Source organism: Moschus berezovskii, chromosome 12 (assembly GCF_049115385.1).
Source record: "Moschus berezovskii isolate FMDL1 chromosome 12, NW_MosBer_1.0, whole genome shotgun sequence".
In the NCBI taxonomy this organism is placed as follows: domain Eukaryota; kingdom Metazoa; phylum Chordata; class Mammalia; order Artiodactyla; family Moschidae; genus Moschus; species Moschus berezovskii.
The window spans coordinates 87,875,945-87,895,093 of record NC_142471.1 but is presented as its reverse complement, the minus strand read 5'-3'; the positions used below and the strand labels follow the sequence as shown (position 1 = coordinate 87,895,093).

General features: G+C 50.4%; 1 protein-coding gene across 17 annotated transcripts in view; it reads right to left on the bottom strand.

Moving 5' to 3' along the window:
- TACC2 (transforming acidic coiled-coil containing protein 2) overlaps nucleotides 1-19,149 on the bottom strand; it is a 232,095-nt gene that overhangs the window by 35,693 nt on the left and 177,253 nt on the right. For 16 of the 17 annotated variants that reach the window (XM_088842389.1, XM_088842399.1, XM_055424489.2 and 13 more), the window contains 2 exons: nucleotides 11,532-11,668; nucleotides 1,252-2,563 (listed from right to left, as the gene is read on the bottom strand). In XM_088842389.1, coding sequence (XP_088698515.1) covers nucleotides 1,252-2,563; nucleotides 11,532-11,668 — 1,449 coding nt within the window. The remainder of the gene's footprint in view (nucleotides 1-1,251; nucleotides 2,564-11,531; nucleotides 11,669-19,149) is intronic. The other variant, XM_055424497.2, reaches the window with a different exon arrangement.

Here is a 19,149-nt window from a genome sequence, read left to right as displayed (position 1 = left end):
TGGTGGCATCTCAACAGAGCAGACCATGACTCCTGGCCCCTCTGAGTTTGCCTGGCACAGATCAAGATAGGGTAACCTGTTTACCTCTCCTTCTGCACTCCCCAACGCCCCCAAGCATTTAAAATTTGAGAAGAACCCGAGGCTTCCTGAGAAGAGGGTCTCTAAGCAGGCTTTGACCTTGAGTGGTGGTGGATGGGAGACGATCCTGGCCTGTTCTGTCACCAGAGCTGACTGAGGTCAGGGACGTCCACCTGTCCCCAGGTCTCACATCCGGTGCAGCCATCCTGGGCTGGACTCCAGAAGCATGGACACGTGTATTAAGTGCAATCCACTCAGCCACGGTCCGGACAGCAGACCCGATTACTCATGGCCTCCTGGAGACTGTGGGGACCGCTTCTCCCTTTTAGGTTCCACTGATCTTTTCTGGATCCACAGAGCCTGTGGATTCTCATCTATGAAGATGACTAGATAAAGGGGCAGAAACAACGTGGGCTCTTCCCACAGGGCAGCCAGGGTACAGGAAGGGCCCAGACCAGGCCTCTCTCTCAAGGGCTTCTTGAGTCTATTATGCTCGCCTCTCGGGCTTATTGTTGTCGTTCAGTCACTAAGTCGTGTCCAGCTCTTTGCGACCCCATGGACTGCAGCATGCCAGGCTTCCCCGTCCTTTACTGTCTCCCTGAGTTTGCTCAAACTCATGTCCATTGAGTCAGTGATGCCATTCAACCACCTCATTCTCTGTCATCCCCTCTCCTCCTACCCACAATTTTTCCCAGCATCAGGGTCTTTCCAATGGGCTAATGTCTCAATAAAGGGCAGACACAAATACTACAAAAATTTGATAATATTTTAAAGGGTGGATCCCTTAGTTTCCAGGCCACTCCAAAAGGCAATTCACATGTTAAACAGAAAGTGCTAAATCACCAACAGGGAGGCTGACCAGGCCACCACTGGGCTGCTCCCTTTCCATGGATTCCCCCACTCTCTCCTGAAGTTCAAGGTCAGGTCTTCAAAGCTTTAGACCACTAACTGATCGAGGCAAGAGGTCAAGGGCTCTAGACCCAAAGGGCTGTGAGGACAGGACACAGCACCACTATGGGCGCAGACAGGAATGAAAACGGATGCCCTGCTGCAAACACGGTGGCACTACGGCAAACGGCGGGGCAGGGCAGCCCAGGTTTCCAGGCGAGTGAGCAATGAAACAGCAGGGCCCAGCCCCGCCTCTGACCTTACCACCTGCACCCCTGAACTTACGTCTTGAGGGGCGTCTTCTTCTTCTTGGCGGGCTTGTTCAGCCCATCCCCGTCCACTCCATTGGCTTCGATGGCACTGGCTGGGATCTCAAAGGAGGCTGGGGATTTAGAAGGTGAGCTGGGGGCCTTAGAGCACGTCTTAAAGGGATCAGTGGACTCATCACAGGCATCCGGGTCAAAGGTGTAGGATTGTTGGGGCAGTTTGGGAGACTCCTGCATTTTTGAGGTGGAAGAAAAAGGGTTAAAATTGGGGTCATCCCACTTGTCAATATCAAAGGTGTAGGTACCTTTAGCGATAGGGATGTCATTGGGTTCAGCAGGGGACCTGGTAGGCGAGGCAGGGGTGTTGTCGAGTTTTTCGGGTGTTTTTTTCATCTTTGGCCTCCTTAGGGGCATTTTGGCAACCGGCTTTTTGCCTATCTTTTTGGTGGGAGGCGGGGTTTCCTGCTGGGTGTCCCAACTACCCTTGTCCTCAGAATAGTCAAACTCCAGCCTCACTGAGAGGCCTTTGGCTGGGGAGTCCTCTTGCCCCCCACTATCTGATGGGGTCACCTCCACTGCCTCAGGGGCCGTGGCCGGAGGCAGGGTTCTCCTTCCAATGGGAGGTGAGTTCTGCACTCTGCCACCCCCAGAAGCTGGGGGGACGGCCCCTTCTGCACCCTCGGAGTCCAGAGGGCAGGCCGCCCTGGGGGCAGCAGCAGGTTCTAGGGGTGCCTCCTCCGATAAGGCTGATCTAGAACCTTCTGCCCTGGCCGGTTCTGCTTTCGTTTCGGCTATTTGATTCTCTTCGCTGGGGTCAGGGCTCTCTTCGGTTGGCTCGTGCTGTGTCTCTTTCACTGGGGGGGTTTCAGGGGGTTTCTTAGTGGTCTGTTTCTTTTTTAAGGAAGGTGGCCTCGGTTTCTTAGTTCGCTTAAGGGTACTGGAAGCACTGCTCGAACCCGCGCTGTATGCATCCGCGACCGGGGCCGTGGCCTCGGGGTTGCCTGAGCAAGAAGCACCATCAAAGTCACTGGCTTGCAGGCTGAGCGAGCGGGACAACGTCGACTTAGAGGCGGGGACGGAGTCCGTGGACTTCCTCCGTGAGTTCACCTTGCAGTCCTGATTCTTAGGGTCTGAGGGGCGAGGCTCCACGGTCTGAAGGTTATCCACCAGCTCGATGTTGTCAAAGTCCAAGTTGTAAGTCCCGCTGCTGGCTATCGGCTTGTCTTCATCGAAGACGGCAGAGAAGGAGTGTGACGGGGGATGGAAAGGACTGCCTTCCACGGAGCTGCTGCGGGGGCCATCGGGGACAGAGGCTGGCTCAGAGCCGCATCCTGAGGGAACAGAGACAAAGCCATCACTGAAGGACACAGGACACTCATCTTGTGCCAGATCACCACCCTCTAACACCAGAGCCCCAGGCCAGCCCGCCCACCCCTCAACGTGCACGCTGCTTGGGTACAAATCCTGCTCTCACCAGGCAGCTCCCAGCCCTGGACAAGTAGACCCTCAGCCTTCTCATCTGTAAAATGGGAGCAATAAGAGCTGTTTAAAGGATACCTTTAAACACTGTCATCTAAAACACATTTACCCAGACTTCCCCAGTGGTCCAGTGGCTAACACTCTGCACTCGCAGTGCAGGAGGCCCAGGGTTCAACCCCTGGCTGGGGAACTAGATCCCACATGCTGCAATTAAGGAGCCCTCCTGATGCAACTTTAAAAAAAGAAGAAGAAAAAAAAACCCTGTATGCCAAAACTAAAAATGCAATGAACATCGATGATCCTGTGGGCTACAACTAAGGCCTGAAACAGTCAAAAAATAAATATTAAAAAAAATTAAAAACACATTTACCAAGCGCCAGATCAAAGCAAGGCACCATTCTGGGCGTTGGGATCTCCATAATGAACAAAATCCTTGCCGTCCTGCAAGTTAGGTTCTTTAGGGAGAAGACAGTCAAGAAGCAATAAACAAGTAACACGTATGGGCTGTCAGTAAGTGCAAAGGAAAAAAACAAAGTCAGGGTAGGAGTGTTGCAATTTTAAAATAAGGTAGTTGGGCAAAGCCCTTCAAGGAGAAAACATTTAAGCCAAGATGAGAAACAAGGTAAAGGTGTGAACCATGGGGATATCTGGAGGTAAGCATCTAAGGCAAAGGAAACAGCAAGTGCAAAGGCCCTGGGGTCGGTCCACACATGGGGTGTTGCAGAAATACCAAAGGCCAGTGTGGCTAAAGGAAAGGAGAGGAGCAGGAAAGGAAGACAGAGAAATAACACAGGAAAAACATAGTGAGCCTTCAGTAATTACTAGCTACTAACATCATCCAGCCTGCTCTAGAGTATGCAGAGCCTTTAAGTGCAGGTCCCAGGCAACTGCAGCAGAACTAAGCTTATGCATCTGCCACCTGTCCCGACTCTAGGCACCCCCTGAAATCTCTCCCTCCAGCCCTACCTGCCACGCCTCTCTTCTCAACCTCCCTCTCATCCATTCTCTCTCCATTTTTCGCAGCTTCCTCCCAGCTTCTCCTCCCCTTCAGCCACTGCCAGCCAAGGATGCTGCTTATCTTAAAACATGCTGTGGATGCTCTGGGCTTCCCAGGTGGTGCTAGGGGTAAAGAATCCACCTGCCAAGGCAGGAAACAGAAGAGATGCAGGTTTGATCCCTGGGTTGGGAACATCCACTGGAGGAGGTCACAGCAACCCACTCCAGTATTCTTGCCTGGAGAATCCCATGGACAAAGGCGCCTGGCAGGCTACAGTCCATGGGGTCGCAAAGAATTGGACATGACTGAGCACACAGGCATGTGGACGCTCCAGATGCTGGTCAAGAGATACTCCATCATCTCACGGCCCCGCTGCTCCATGAGGATGCAACCAGCCTGGCCTCGTCTCGGCTGCCCTGGGTTCTGCCTGCACCAGTGGTGCCCTGCATGCACTTCTGGCTTCACAGGGACCCTGGGCAGTCTAGATGCCAGAAAATGATTGGCCAGAAAACTAAAGATGTGTAAACAGACAAAGGGGAGGAAACGTTGCAAAGTGGTCTGCAGAAGAAGGCATTAAAGAGCTGGCACAGGGACTTCCCTGGTCCAGTGGTTTGGCCTCCACACTTCCACTGCGAGGGGTGGGGCATGGGTTTGATCCCTGGTCAGGGAACTATTAATAAAATCCCACATGCTGCACAGTGAAGCCAAAAAGGGGGGGAAAAAAAGAAAGACAGAAAGCTAGCATATATATGCCTTGGGCCAGCATTCCCAAAGTGTGTTTCACTGACAGGAGTTATATCCTGCAGTACCCACCCCATGCCCTGCTGAAACAGTTGCCAGGTGAAATATAGGATGTTCAGTTAAATTTGGATTTTGGATATACGAACATGTTTTTAATATAAATACGTCCCAATCACTCATTATTTATCTAAGATTCTAACTTAACTGGGTGCTCTGCACGTTTGTCTGATACATCTGGCAGCCCTAACGCCTCATTCCAACAAACGAACAAGGTTTGGGAGATGCTTGCTTCCCTGAGAGCTCAGCTAGTAAAGAATCTGCCCTCAATGCCCGAGACCTGGGTTCGATCCCTGGGCTGGGAAGAGCCCCTGGAGAAGGGAAAGGCTACCCACTCCAGTATTCTGACCTGGAGGGATCACAAAGAGTCGTACGTGACTGAGCGACTTCCACTTTCCTTTTCACCTGACACCCGAACTGGCTTCTTACTGTGGATTTTCTCAGGGCCACTCATGCTCATGGCTGCAACTCCGAGGGCGTGAGCACTTGGCAGAGAACCCAAAGAGATGAAGGGCTGCCTGGGAGATGACAACACAAGGGAACTTGAAGCCTCTTGAGTTCAGGAGCTGGTCTGATTTATCTGTGTCTTCCCGGGACCTGTCACACTTTCTCTTGCTGGCTAAATAAATGCCTCTTGCATTGAGATGACCTTCAGGTCTGTTCGCCAATCATGGTTTCAAACCTTCCCTTCTCTTCGGCATCCAAAGCCACCCCAGGCCCTAGTTGGAGCAGATGTCCTAGAAGATAGAACCTCTCAATCTTTTCCACCAAAAGATTTGCCATGTCTCGTAAACACTCCTGATTCACGCTCATCTCAAAAGAAGATGTCCCCTCCCTCCTCCTTTCTAAAACCAATTTCCTCCAGAGACTTGCACCCTCCTTCCATCAGCAGGTGTCTCCTCTTCCTGCCCTGGACACACAGCACAGAGGGCACAGAAGGACCAGGGAATGCAGAGGACCCAGTGTTTCAAGTGGGCCTTGCGGTAGGCAGAAAGAGCCTCAGTGCTTCCCATCATCTCCAAAGCAAGGCCCACAGCTGCCGGCCTGCTTTCTCTCAGGCTACTAGGCACACCCCAGCAGCCTTATGAGGCCCTTCAGATGTCAGGAGTTCTCCCCAAACCAGGAAACACGCAGCAGATACTCAGCTTAACCATCTGCTCACTCTTTTCCCCAGAAGAAAAGCTCTCTTACTGCCTAATGTGGCTTTCCTCTTTAGACGTGACATACCATAATTAAATCATCATGGACCAGGAAATCGAATCTTGGTGCAGGGTTTCTAAGCCCCTGCACTGTGCCCATGTCATAATGGTAAGTATTTTGTCTCAGTGTGTGTGTGGGGGGGGGGGGGGAGGGCGGATACTGTTCATTGCAGGATATCTAGAAGAATCTTTGGCTTCTGCTACAAGATGCCTTTACCCTCTCCAACCCCGAACTGTGACAACCAAAAATGTGTCTGAAAGCCTTAGTTGATCAGTCGTGTCCAACTCTTTGCAACCCCATGGACTGTAGCCCACCAGGCTCCTCTGTCCATGGGAATTCTCCAGGCAAGAATACTGGACTGAGTAACCTATCCCTTCTCCAGGGGATCTTTCTGACCCAGGGATCAAATCTGGGTCTCCTGCATTGTAGGTGGATCCTTTTTACTGTCTGAACCACCAGGGAAGCCCAAAAATGTGTCTCAGTTCAGTTCAGTCGCTCAGTCATATCTGACTCTTTGTAACTGCAACATGCCAGGCTTCCCTGTCCCTGGCCATCGTCAACTCCTGGAGCTTGCTCAAACTCATGTCCATCGAGTCCATGATGCCATCCAAAATGTGTCAAAAATGTGTCTCAGTTCAGTTCAGTTGCTCAGTCCTGTCCGACTCTGAAACCCCAAGGAATGCAGCACGCCAGGCTTCCCAGTCCATCACCAACTCCCAGAGCTTACTCAAACTCGTGTCCATTGAGTCGGTGATGCCATGCAACTATCTCATCCTCTGTCGTCCCTGTCTAGGAATTGCCAAATGTCCCCCGGGGGTGGGGCACAATAATCCCTGGTTGAGAACCACCGTCTTACTGTCTGGCAACCAAAGCAGGGTTGGGAAGGCCCTTCGGTTCTCTTCAGAAGAAGCCCTAGACCAGAGAAATGGGCCACTGCCGCATGCAGGCCTTGATTTTTCAAAGCAAGTGTGGGCCAGTTGGATTCCCAGTCACCTGCACTGGACTTCTAAATGCTCACACACCATATTAGCACAAAGACAATGTATTCATTCATTCCTATATATTGGGGCTTCCCTAGTGGCTCAGTGGTAAAGAATCGTCCTGCCAATGCAGGAGACGTAGGTTTGATCCTTGGGTTGGGAAGGTCCTCTGGAGAAGAAAATGGCAACCCACTCCAGTATTCTTGCCTGGGAAATCCCATAGACAGAGGAGCCTGGCAGGCTACAGTCTGTGGGGTCAGACTGAGCACACACACATGCATTGCTGCTGCTGCTGCTAAGTCGCTTCAGTCGTGTCCAACTCTGTGTGACCCCATAGACGGCAGCCCACCAGGCTCCCCCGTCCCTGGGATTCTCCAGGCAAGAACACTGGAGTGGGCTGCCATTTCCTTCTCCAATGTATGAAAGTGGAAAGTGAAAGTGAAGTCGCTCAGTCTTGTCCGACCCTTATTCCTATACATCAAATAATCTGGATGCCTCCTATACATCAGCCACTGGGAGGCATGCTGTGGACACAGAGGTAAGGAAGGTCAGGACCCCAGAGGGATCCACCCTACCAGGGCAGACCTGGACAACATGTGCCCTGGCGCCAGATTCTGGCTCAGTCTGAGGACAAAGTCAGCATCCTTGGTTCACGACACTCAAAGGCTCAATAGGTGGTTCCCGGCTGCAGCAGTCCAGCTCAGGCCACTGGAACAAAGCCACAGGCTGAATGAAGAGCTCTGGAGGCTGCAAGTCCAAGGTCAGGATGTCCCCAGTCCTCCTTGACTTGCCGAAGGGCATCTTCTGTCTGTATCGCACGTGACTTTTGCTCAATATGAACCCACCTCCTGACGTCTCCTCTCCCCCGACTGTCTTCAAAGGCCACATCACTTAGCTGCGCTGACCGCTTCTAACTGGAGCACTTCTGCCAGCTGTGCTGTGCTTCTCTCCCCTCCCTCCATCCCCTGTGAGCTCACCCTGGGCAGGAATCCACAGGCCCAGAAGCACAAAGGTGCTAACATGAGGCACCCTTGCCCTCAGACGCTTAGTTTCATCCAATATATCAAAAGGGAGCCCAGCTCTACATCCTCCAAGTACATGAATAATAATCGATTGCAATTAACAAGGGCTTCCCTGGTGGCTCAGGGGTAAAGATCTGCCTGTAACGCAGGAGCCCCAGAAGATGTGGGTTCGATCCCTGGGTTGGGAAGATCCCCAGGAGGAAGAAATGGCAACCCACTCCAGTATTCTTGCCTGGAGAATCCTATGGACAGAGGAACCAGTGGGCTACATTTTATAGGGTTTATTCCCACATCTCACTGGGAAGCAGGTGATGAGATTCCCCACACATAGATGCTTGGAGCCTTGGGGATCCTTCCCTCATTCAAGCTGGGATGAAACATGCAAATAACTTAGCACAGGTCTGGTACATGGCGGACACTAAATGGAGCTATTGTTTACTTACGGGACATTTCATTACATCCTTCGGTGGTCAGTCCTGAGTTCTAATAATGCGGCCACCCTACAGCAACCAAGCGTCCTAATCACAGAAGCATGAGAAGTGGGAGTGGAAAGGATCTCAGATCTTGGGTCACTCTTTTCATTTTACAAATAAGAAAACTGGACTCAAACTCCAATACTTTGGCCACCTCATGCAAAGAGTTGACTCATTGGAAAAGACTCTGATGCTGGGAAGGATTGGGGGCGGGAGAAGACGGGGACAGCAGAGAATGAGATGGCTGGATGGCATCACCGACTCGATGGACATGAGTTTGAGTGAACTCTGGGAGTTGGTGATGGACAGGGAGGCCTGGCGTGCTGTGATTCATGGGGTCGCAAAGAGTTGGACACGACTGAGCGACTGAACTGAAGCCACACCCCGGGACAGCCCAGAAGAACAGCGGACGCAAGGTGGCCCCCAGGGTCTCAGTCACCCTCCTGTCCCGTGGCGCACAATCATGCAAAGCCCAAAATAAAGTGATGGATTACTTTGCAAAATGTAAGTTTCCAGGAGGAAAAATCATGTCCTTGTTCACAGCCAAAGGTCTCGTCTATCATTTCCTGAGGTTCTCTTGGTACCTTTAGCAACACCGCAGGCACTTCGCAGACACAAACCAAACAACAGATGTTCCCCTCTTGCCCTCTCTCTCCTGCGGTTCCCAGAAGGATGCTTTCTTCTCCTCCACGGGCAAGCACGGCCACCTCCCCACTCTGGGTAATGTCCCATGATGTCAACAGAAGGGACAAGATCTTTCAAATGAACGCGGCAAATCAAACGGACTTCTGTGCAGCCCAAGCCAGGGGGCTTTAGGCAGACACAATCCCGACCTTCAGTGTCCTCACTGTATAATCCACATTTAGCCTCACTGTAGTTTTCCAAGGAGGAGAAGCATAAAGACGGACTCCAACTGATGCAATCAAAAGTTCTGTGGGGCTGTGACTCATGGCCATGCATGGCTCCAGCCCCTTCTGGAGGGGGGTCTCTCTTAATCCTCCATAATATTCACTCTTTCAGAAACTGCCATCTAAGCCAGGGCGGGTACTGTGCTTGAGAGTGTGTGTGTATGTTAGAATGGAGATTGTTCATTGCTTTATTAAAAAAAGAAGTAGTCAGAAGGAACAAAGACAGGCTGAAGAAAAGAACGGGGTTGGCAAACCATCCCCAGAAGCAATCAGGACATGAAAAACTGGAAATCCCAGGGGACACACGCATGCTGGCAGCAGTGACCACCCCTGGGACGCTGTGTGATGCTCAGGGATGGACCACACTTTGTCTGAGGCCTTCGTTCTCCTTCTACATCCTTTCTAAGGTATCCCACACATGCAGAGTGTGAACTTATTACACCCATAAAAAAGGGTCATTTATTCTTAATTGGATGTTTGATGTAAGGATTAAAATGTATTTGTCATTCAGCCGCTTTCCACTAAAACCTCAGGGTGAAATTTCTACAATATTGTAGGAAATGGAATTTTTACATACTTTACTATATGCAAGAGAGAACACAGGGGTGCAAAAGACTCTCTGAGAACTATAAGCAGCCCTTCCTGCTTCTTCCCCACCTATTTTAAGGTGGGGAATAAATAAATTTCAAATAAATTTCAATCGTCACCCTCTTAGAGCTTAGCACCTAATTGTGCAGAATCAGGTACTACTAACTGACAGCTGTCGGAAAAGGGAGACTATGAAAACCGCATTCATCGTATCCCAGCAAAGGTGTCTCTTCCTCTCCCCCCAGCACCAGGGAGCCTACGTGCTTAGGAACAAAGCCCCAGGAGTGTCTGCCTTTTATCATCGGCCAGGCTGAAGCCAGAGTGGGTGGAATGGATTCCACCCATTTCTTTCTAAGACCAACACCAAGGTCAAAATGGCTTTTTATTTTGCCATTCACCTGGCTCCTGGCTAGGGCAGGAGGACGAGTGGACGCTGGCCCCCTCCTCCATCCCCAGCCGCCACCCCTCACCTGGGCAGCCTCCGAGCACAGGTGTGCGGATGCCCACTCGTATGTCCCAGCCCCAGCCTGGGTTCCTGCTCAGCTAAAGGGTGTAAACATGGGCACAGTCAGCTTCGAGAAGACGGGACTGAAGAAAGAGACTGGGTGGGCCCAGGAAGCGGCTACTCCCAGGTATCCAGGACATGGTCCAGGGGAGCTCAGCTCTACAGACTTATCTCACTGCCAGGGCTGTGGCCGAGGAAGGCCAGAGTGGGGCCCTCTGAAGTTCAGGGTCCAGGGGAAGCTGTCCAGCTCTGGAGATGGTACCACCTGGCCCCCCAACTGGCCTGGGGAGGTGCATTTCTGAGACAACATGGTCTCTTGACCAGCCTGCGTGGACATTTCTGGGACCACCTGGCCCCCAACCAGCTCACGGGGTCATTTCTGGCAATCTCCATGTCTTTCCAGGCCTCGTGTTAAACTCTGAGGCTCGAGGTGGTCCCGCCCCTGCGGCCGTCACTGGAGGACGCACACAGATGACACCAGTCAGGTGGGCAGGCTGGAGGCTGGGGCCCGAGGTCTGTCCTGTCCCCACCACCCCCCACCCCCGCTAATCACTGCATCTGAAAGGTACGTAAAGGTCTTCAAGTCACATGAGCAGAGAATGGATGTGAGGAAATGATAGGAAATCATGGAGTCTGAAGTTAATGAGGAATAAAGAAGTCACCCCTGCACAGATTCAACCGCCCATCACTTTCTCTTCTTGCCCATTTACTAATTATCACTCCCAAGCCCACGTGGGCTTTTGCTGTTCAGTTGCTCAGTTGTGTCCAACTCTTTGTGACCCCATGGACTGCAGCACGCCAGGCTTCCCTGTCCCTCACCATCTCCCAGAGTTTGCTCTAACTCGTGTCCACTGAGTTGGTGATGTCATCCAACCATCTCATCCTCTGTCTTCCCCTTCTCCTCTTGCCTGTGTCCTTTAATAAAAATCCAGGTCACATGGGTGACCAGAACCAGTGCTCCTACAGGAGCCAGGGGCCAGATATTAGAATCCAAGATGGTACCAGAAAATTCCAAGACCCCACTGCCCCATACAAACCCAGCTCTGGGGGTTGGCTGAAAGGCACCCAGAGTTAAATGCACTATTTCTTCAGAGGCCACCTCTAAACTGCTGCAAAGCAAACACAAAAGAACCCACCGTATTCCTGCACCCTTAGTTTGCACCACATAAAACAAAGCCCAGTGCTGAGAGGCCCAGAGGCTGGGGATGACCTAAAGAGTTCCAGTGACAGTCCCCGGGGCTGAGTGCCCCCCTCCAGCCGGGCCCCCAGAGGCGCTGCTGTGAGTGTCCCCGGGGCTCAGTGGTAGGGCTGCTCCCATGCCGCCCAAGGGGTGCCGGGCCCTTGGTTACCTGGTTCTTCCGGGGGAGCCTGCACGCTGACCTCAGGTTCTGCAATGACTTCGGGGGGTGGTGGGGGTGGGGCTGGTGGAGCTTTGACAGGGGTCGTGGACTCCGGAGTCTCAAATGCTTCTTCAGAGTCAGAACTCCTGATGGAGAGAGATGGGGAGAAGCACAGGTTAGACAGGGGCCAGGGCTGTATTTGCTCCGAGGGGCCGTGCCAAGGAGCAGTGCACGGCCTAATGACCCCTCCCGGGACCACCACAACCAGGCCCGTGGCCCAATTAAATGGTCCGGGGCCAGCCTCGAAGCAGTGTGCTTCCCAGGAGTGAATCTCATTATCACCAGCTTTGGGCCCAAATGACAGAGTCTTTGAACTCAGCTCTACTCGAAATACACATTTCTGACCTCAGTGGCAAATATAACAGTAGACTCCTTTGATCAACTCTGGCACGTGTTACTTGGCATCAATTCAGTCAAACCGACAGGGAAGCATTCCTAGAGACACTTGGCGATATTGAGGTTCCAGCACATTCAAAGGACCCTCACCCCATGAGGCGGGATCTCACTCAGCCTCTTCCCCTCACCCACCACTCTCTCCACTGCCGTTCCTTCCCCAGCGCAGCACATAACTTGTTATTATAGATGTATTCACTTTCTAATCATGTTAATTATATTTCTCCTCTACTGAGCTGAAAAGGCCAAGAGGGCAGCCCTTTTTGTTTTGTGTTTTTTTATCACTGCATGCCCGAGTCCAAACCAGGAGGCAGTAAATAAACATCTGTTAAGTCAATGAAAGAAGGCATGAGAGCTGGCAAGTCAGTTGAGGATGTGTCAGACTAAAGCTCCAAGCACAGCCTGCTGATCCTAGCAGCATGAAAATCGCCCTTGCTGGTCTGCAGTGATGTGTGCTCTCAAGGAAGATTCTTCACCCAGAGAAAGGAACCAAAACCCCACCCAGAGGAATGCCTGCCATGCCACCCTGGAACAAGGGGAAGGTGCTCACAAAGCTAAAAAAGCCGTATCCTGGCTCAAGAAAATCAAGGGCAGTCAGCCCTTCTCATCACCCTGCTTCTACTAGGGACTCAATTTCGAGCCAGAAAGGATGAGGCGAACCCAAATCATTGAGCCAGGCATGTGTCCTCAGGCTGGAGGGCAGCTCCTTACAGTCTCAGGATGCGGAGGGGTCCGTGGTCCCGGCTTCACCTCACTTTGAGGATCAGCAGCATCACCCGGGCTCACTCCCATCTCAGGATATTTTAAGTTGACCAAAATGCCATTTATTTATTTGCAACAAGGAAGGTAATCATCAAGACGGTGGATACTTAGGGTTGCTGCTGGCACAAGCGACCCAGCAGGCAATTTGGCAGAAGATATATAATCAGAAAGCGATGCATCAGGTACGTATGGATGCTGAAAAGCTCAGAGTTGAACATCCACAAGGATCAAAGGACCAGGGTCCTCCACAGAAGTCAGCATCTTCTAAAGACCATCTGTCAGCCAGCAGAGAGCACCACAACCAACCAACCCCTCCGCAGTCAGCCAGGGCAGGAGAAAAAGAGCCATTTGGTGAGTCTCCTTCAGAAAATCTCCATCTATGTTTTTACAACTTGTGTGTCAGAGACTCCCTTTATTGGAGCCAAAGATCCCCCACTCCCATCCTTCCAAGGACCCTGGCTCCTGCAACCAGCCACAGAGCTCTCCAGGGACACAAAGAGGTGAAGAGACACATCAGAGCTGCATTCGACAGAATCCAATTGAGCTGAAGCCTGTTTACTATCAAATTTCATAAGACTTAATTCATACAAATGCAACAGGGGCCATACCAACTTTTACAAACACACATTAATATTAAAAGACTTAGCTTTCGTCTGGGGCGGGGGTTGGCGCGGAATTTTAGATCCATGCTTGGACAAACACAGATCTAGGTAGCTGAACTTTTGCAGAATCTTTTTACTGGCATGAAAAACACAAGGAAGTCATGCACCCAAGCATCAAAGGGGAACAGTAGTTTAGATCTGCCTGGTGGGCTCTGGGTGTAGACCTGGCCCCCAGCTTTGCACGCATCAGTGGCAATGTTGAAGAGACGCACGCACACAACTTGCCTCTCTCTTGGGTTTCCATGAGGGACCCGCAGACCAGAATCCCCACTGCCGGTTACCGTCGTCCACATCCACCGGGCCCATTCCACCGGGGGCCATGTCCACCAGGAGCCAAAAGCCATGTCTGCTGAAGAACAGCTTCTGTCCCCAAACTTCCGCCCCTAATTCCTTTGCCGATACGTCTGGGTTCTGAATCTCTTTACAATGTCACGAGAAACTTAGCCACCTCATCACCAGCCAGGGATGCTCTGAGCTTCCCCAGCGCGCAGCAGAGATGCAGAGGGAGCTCTTCCAGCGGCTTCTGCATCCCCAGGCTCCAGCAATGTGTGGCTTGAGAGCACAAAGGGCCCCTGATCTTTCCCAGCAGCATAAGCAAGCGACAGGGAGGGCCGGACGCTCGTGGATTCAAGCTGCTGAATTCCAATGAGGTTTCCCCAGCTTGCAGCTGCCCAGCATGCACACCTGCTCAGAGGGGACCACTATTCACCAGGGCCCCATGTGGGAGGCAGTGTCAGGGGAGGGCAAGGGTACACCAGGCCCCTTATGAAGTTCCTTGCCTTGTTTACTATGAACCTTTTCTGCATCAAAACACCAGAGGCTACCAGGGACCCCTAGAATGGCATTCACTTCCAGCACCGCCTGTGCGCTGTTTTCATATTTTCACACCCTCCCCCAGGAGTGGAGAGCAAGTTAATTAGAGGCGGCGGACGGCAGCTTTTTTAATTAGCTCTTTTCTCCCTATTCGGTTTCTCAGGGGGCGCTCAGAAACATTCCCAAGAGCAGGGATTTCTGCAGTCCACCCACAAAGAGCTTGGACATAAACATAAAGCAGCATTCCAGAGTCCCGATGCATGAAAGCAGCTCTCCTTGGCTGTGCAATTATTTTTTCCTACAAGAAGAACTGAAAGTATGGGAAATTATTCTGCAAAGGCACCACACGTTTTTAAAATGAAAAAGCAAGTAATTTAATTTGCCAAGAAGCTGTGTCAGAAAGAGAAATGTGCCATTACAGTCTGCTAAAATGACTCTAAATTACAGAGAAATGTATTTACCAGGATATGCAAATGCTAGGTTCTCCATAAGTAAATATGTAAATGAATGCAAATATAATAAGGTATATGCACTTCCATAGTGTAAAGGTGTACCTCTTAATAGCTGGGCATGAAATATAATGACTTTAATTCCCAGCATAAAGAGCATTCTAACAGTTATCATATGTTGAACTCTTTTGTTACGTATCAAGTACTGGACTAGGCCACTTGCACATTTCTCTATAATCTACAAAAATATCCCGCTACTGGAGAGCAGGCCCATTTTGCAGATGACACAGCTATGGCTTAGAGAGGCACACTGCTTAGGCCAAGGCCACCTAGTCAGTAAACTAGGGAAGTGCAGGGCTCAAGTCTAGAACTGTCCACCTCTAAAATCTGTGCTGTCTTACTACTATATCAGTGGTTTCTAAACCTTTCCGGCAACAAAACTATTCTTCTAAATGCATCTTATGTGAATTTCCTATGCACAGAGAAAAGTAGTATTTCACTCACTTTAAAAGGTTAGGGTTAGCACTGTATGATATATTCTTATAAAGTCTATCACCTTTCCTTCCCCTTCTCCAGGGGATCTTTCCAACCCCGGATCAAACCCAGGTCCCCCCTATTGCAGGCAGATTCCTTACCAGTTGAGTCACTAGGGAGGCCCAAGAATACTGGAGTGGGTACCCTATCCCTTCTCCAGCAGATCTTCCCGACCCAGGAATCGAACCGGGGTCTCCTGAATAGCAGGCAGATTCTTTACCAGCTGAGCTACCAGGGAAGCCCATCATTGAGAACAATTAAGCTATTTTTATGAACTTAAAAAATTTGACCCTGGGGGTTGAGGATACCAACTGCAGCACTGGGTCTGTTGATTTCTCTCCTGGTTGCACATTATTGAGAAGTCCTGATGAGTAACCATGAACAGCACCTGTTCTGGACAGCCTGTCTTGTGATCATGGGACATTCTTTAATAAGGCAGTCAGGACAGGAGAGCTACCTAACTGGGCAAAACCAAATTAATCTATCAGCACAAGGCCATATGCTGGTGGCAGGCGATACACACAGCGTGTGTGTGCAGAGAAGGGAAGATGGAAATGCGTAACTACGGGCGTACAGACTGTGCTGCCTGCTGAAACTCGAGTCTGCCAGGCTCCCCAGTGTGCTTGTAAAGTTTAAAAATATTTTCTCAAATATTTTTCTCAGATTTTGGAAAGTCCCTATAGGACCTAAAGTCCCACCGAGCACACTTTGGAAACCTTCTCCAACCCAGACCCTTCATAGATGGCACCTTGCATCAAAACAGAGTATTTTATCTTTGCTTGTTTGGGGTTTTTTTTTGGGGGGGGGGTAGTTGCCTTTATTAACTTTTCCTTTGTATTGGGTTATACCTGGTTAACAATGCTGTGATAGTTTCAGGTGAAGGGACTCAACCACACATATACATGTATCCATTCTCCCCCAAACTTCCCTCCCATCCAGGCAAAAGAGAGTATTTTATGGCAACTGTCCCCAAAGCAAGACAGTTAGCCAGCAAAATGCAGAACCCTGAGGCCTATCAACCTGTATTTTTGGTTTGGTTTAAACACATTACGTTTTATTCCTGTAAATGACAATAGTGAAGGAGTATAAGATCAACACCCACATAATAATAATGTAACATAATATAATAAAGTTATATAATATACACATAGAAGTTAGTATAACACAATACTGGGCTTCCCTGGTGGCTCAGATGGTAAAGAATCTGCCTGCAATGTAGAAGACCCAGGTTCGATCCCTGGGTTGGGAAGATCCTTGGAGAAGGGAATGGCATACATATATACACAAATATATGTGCGAATAAGTGTATCTACAAATAAAATATTGGAACCTTTTAATAAAGAACTACAAATGCCACCTTCCAGCATATCATTAAATGGCTTGCTGTTCACGCTCTGTCGTACCCAATTCTTTGCAGCCCTATGGACTGCAGCATACCAGGCTTCCCGGTCCTTCACCATCTTCCAGAGTTTGCTCAAACTCACACCCACTGAGTCGGTGATGCCACCCAACTATCTCATCCTCTGTCATCCCCTTCTCCTCCTGCCCCCAATCGTTCACATTTTGCTTAAGCTTTACCACAGATCATTCAAGGGTTTGGGAGAATAAATTTCAGAGAACACAGAATCTTTCACCTTCAAAGCAGGAAGAAAATTTAGAGACTATTTCCTCCTTCAACACACTTATTACATCTTTTTATGCAGGTGAGGAAACTTAGACCTGGAGAGCTGAAGTGCTTCCCAAGGCCCATTCCTGGCAGATCTTCCTGCCTGGGCCTGGAACTGGGCCTGCCTGCATGAAACTGCTGCCAAATAAGAGCTTTAGCTCTAAATATAACTAATATAATTAATATAATATAGTTAATGCCCTTCCTATTCCGGAAATCTAAAATTACTTACACTTACAGGATATCAGACAGTGATTATCAAAATGCAGTTTGAGCTTAAGGATGGCTAAAGGAAAGCGGGGGTTCCACACGTGGATCAATGTCTAGAGCAACTCCTCAGAACTCCAGTTTGCACTCCTCACAGTGAAAGTGATCCGGGGGCTGTAAGTTCTTGCCACCTCCCACCAAGGGGGAAAGGACACAGTGCAGACTCTTGAGAGGTGGGGGTCTTCCCAGGACACGAGCCCCAGCGTCTGAGCTCCGGGTGGTTCCAGCTGAGCAGGAAGTGTGAGCTCTCCTTCTGGTGGTCCTCCCCCTTGAAGACAAACCCAGGGAAAGGCAGAGTGTGGGCCCAGAGCCCCAGTCAGGGAGGAGGGCTGGCTTGACGCGTCCTCCGGGCCGGAAGACCATCTGCCGACCCAGAGACAGAGGGGAACCTTCCAGGAAGGAACCCGGGCTGTCGGCGCATCAGACCACTTCATTCATCTCTGCACCTCGTGTAAGAATCGGATGCGTTTGTGAGTGAGCAGATATCTTAGAAACTGCTGTGCCCTAAATTCTATTCATCAGAATATTCCACTGTGACAACCTTGTCAAGAATATCTGTCTCTGCCCCAATGTGCACGCACGAGCACACACACACACAACACACACACAACACACACACAACACACACACAACACACACACACACACTCTTCCCTCCTGCTTAAAGCAACTTGGCCACACTGGTCATTTTTTTCAAGCTGACGGAAAAGCGCCTTTTGCTTTAACTTCCCCATCCTGGATATAGACACAGGATTTTGCTCAGCAACATGACTCCTCAATAAATCAGTAAAGGGAGACTGTGATTTCAGCACAGTCAAAGGCTGAGGTGCTTCTTGGTCTGCCAGGTGACCGAGGAGCCCACAGTCAGGCGCTGTCTCCTGTGAGCACAGCTCCCGGGCATCCGAGCCAGGCAGCTAGGATCTTCCAGCCTGACACTCTAGGCAAAGTCCCACTGATGCTCACACCCACATCCTAAGATTCCCAGTACCTGGCATGTGTTGGGTTATAAGGCAGATGCATTTTCAGATTCAAGGAGCTTTCGATTGGTGATTACGATGAGATGCCAGCAGGGTTCCCAGGGGCATCAACACACTGGCTGCAAGGGAAATGCAATCTCAAAGGGAAGAGTATCCTCCGAGACTGAGGAGCCCCGCGGGCCTGCTGGTGGCCTGCTGTGAACTGACTGAAACAAGAAACAGGAGCCAACGAGGTAACCAGAGCATTTACTAAAAGGTTATGAAGGCTGAGGAGTCAGATCCAACTGGCCCACCTTGGGTCGTATGTTCATCATTTAGCTACAAGAAGGTGCGAGTGCTGGGGGCTCGGTCGCTAAGTTGTGTCTGACTCTTGCAACCCCGTGGACTGTAGCCCACCAGGCTCCTCCATCCATGGGATTATCCAGGCAAGAATACTGGAGTGGGTTGCCATTTCCTCCTCCAGGGGATCTTCACGACCCAGGGATCAAACTCGCATCTCCTGCGTCTCCTGCACTGGTAGGCAGATTCTTTACCACTGAGCCACCTGGGAACCCAGAAAAAGGTGAGGAAGCCTAATAAATAATCAACCCATTAACACTCTTTGGAGAAGGAAATGGGAACCCATTCCAGTATTCTTGCCTGAAGAATCCCATGGACAGAGGAATCTGGTGGGCTACAGTCCATGGGGTTGCAAAAGAGTCAGACATGACTTAGCACGATCCAGACTCAATGGACTGGGGGAGACAGACTGTCCCCCAAAGAAATCAGAAGTTGGAATGAATGGAACGCAGTCCACAAGCTCTCAATACACTATAACTATGTCACTTGCTGTAACTGTGTGAGCTTAGACAAGTCACTTGACCTTCCAGGCCCTTGGATTGTTGCCCAGTAATATAGCATATTAAAAAGCAGAGACATTACTTTGCCAACAAAGGTCCGTCTAGTCAAGGCTATGGTTTTTCCCGTGGTCATGTATGGATGTGAGAGTTGGACTGTGAAGAAAGCTGATCACCGAAGAATTGATGCTTTTGAACTGTGGTGCTGG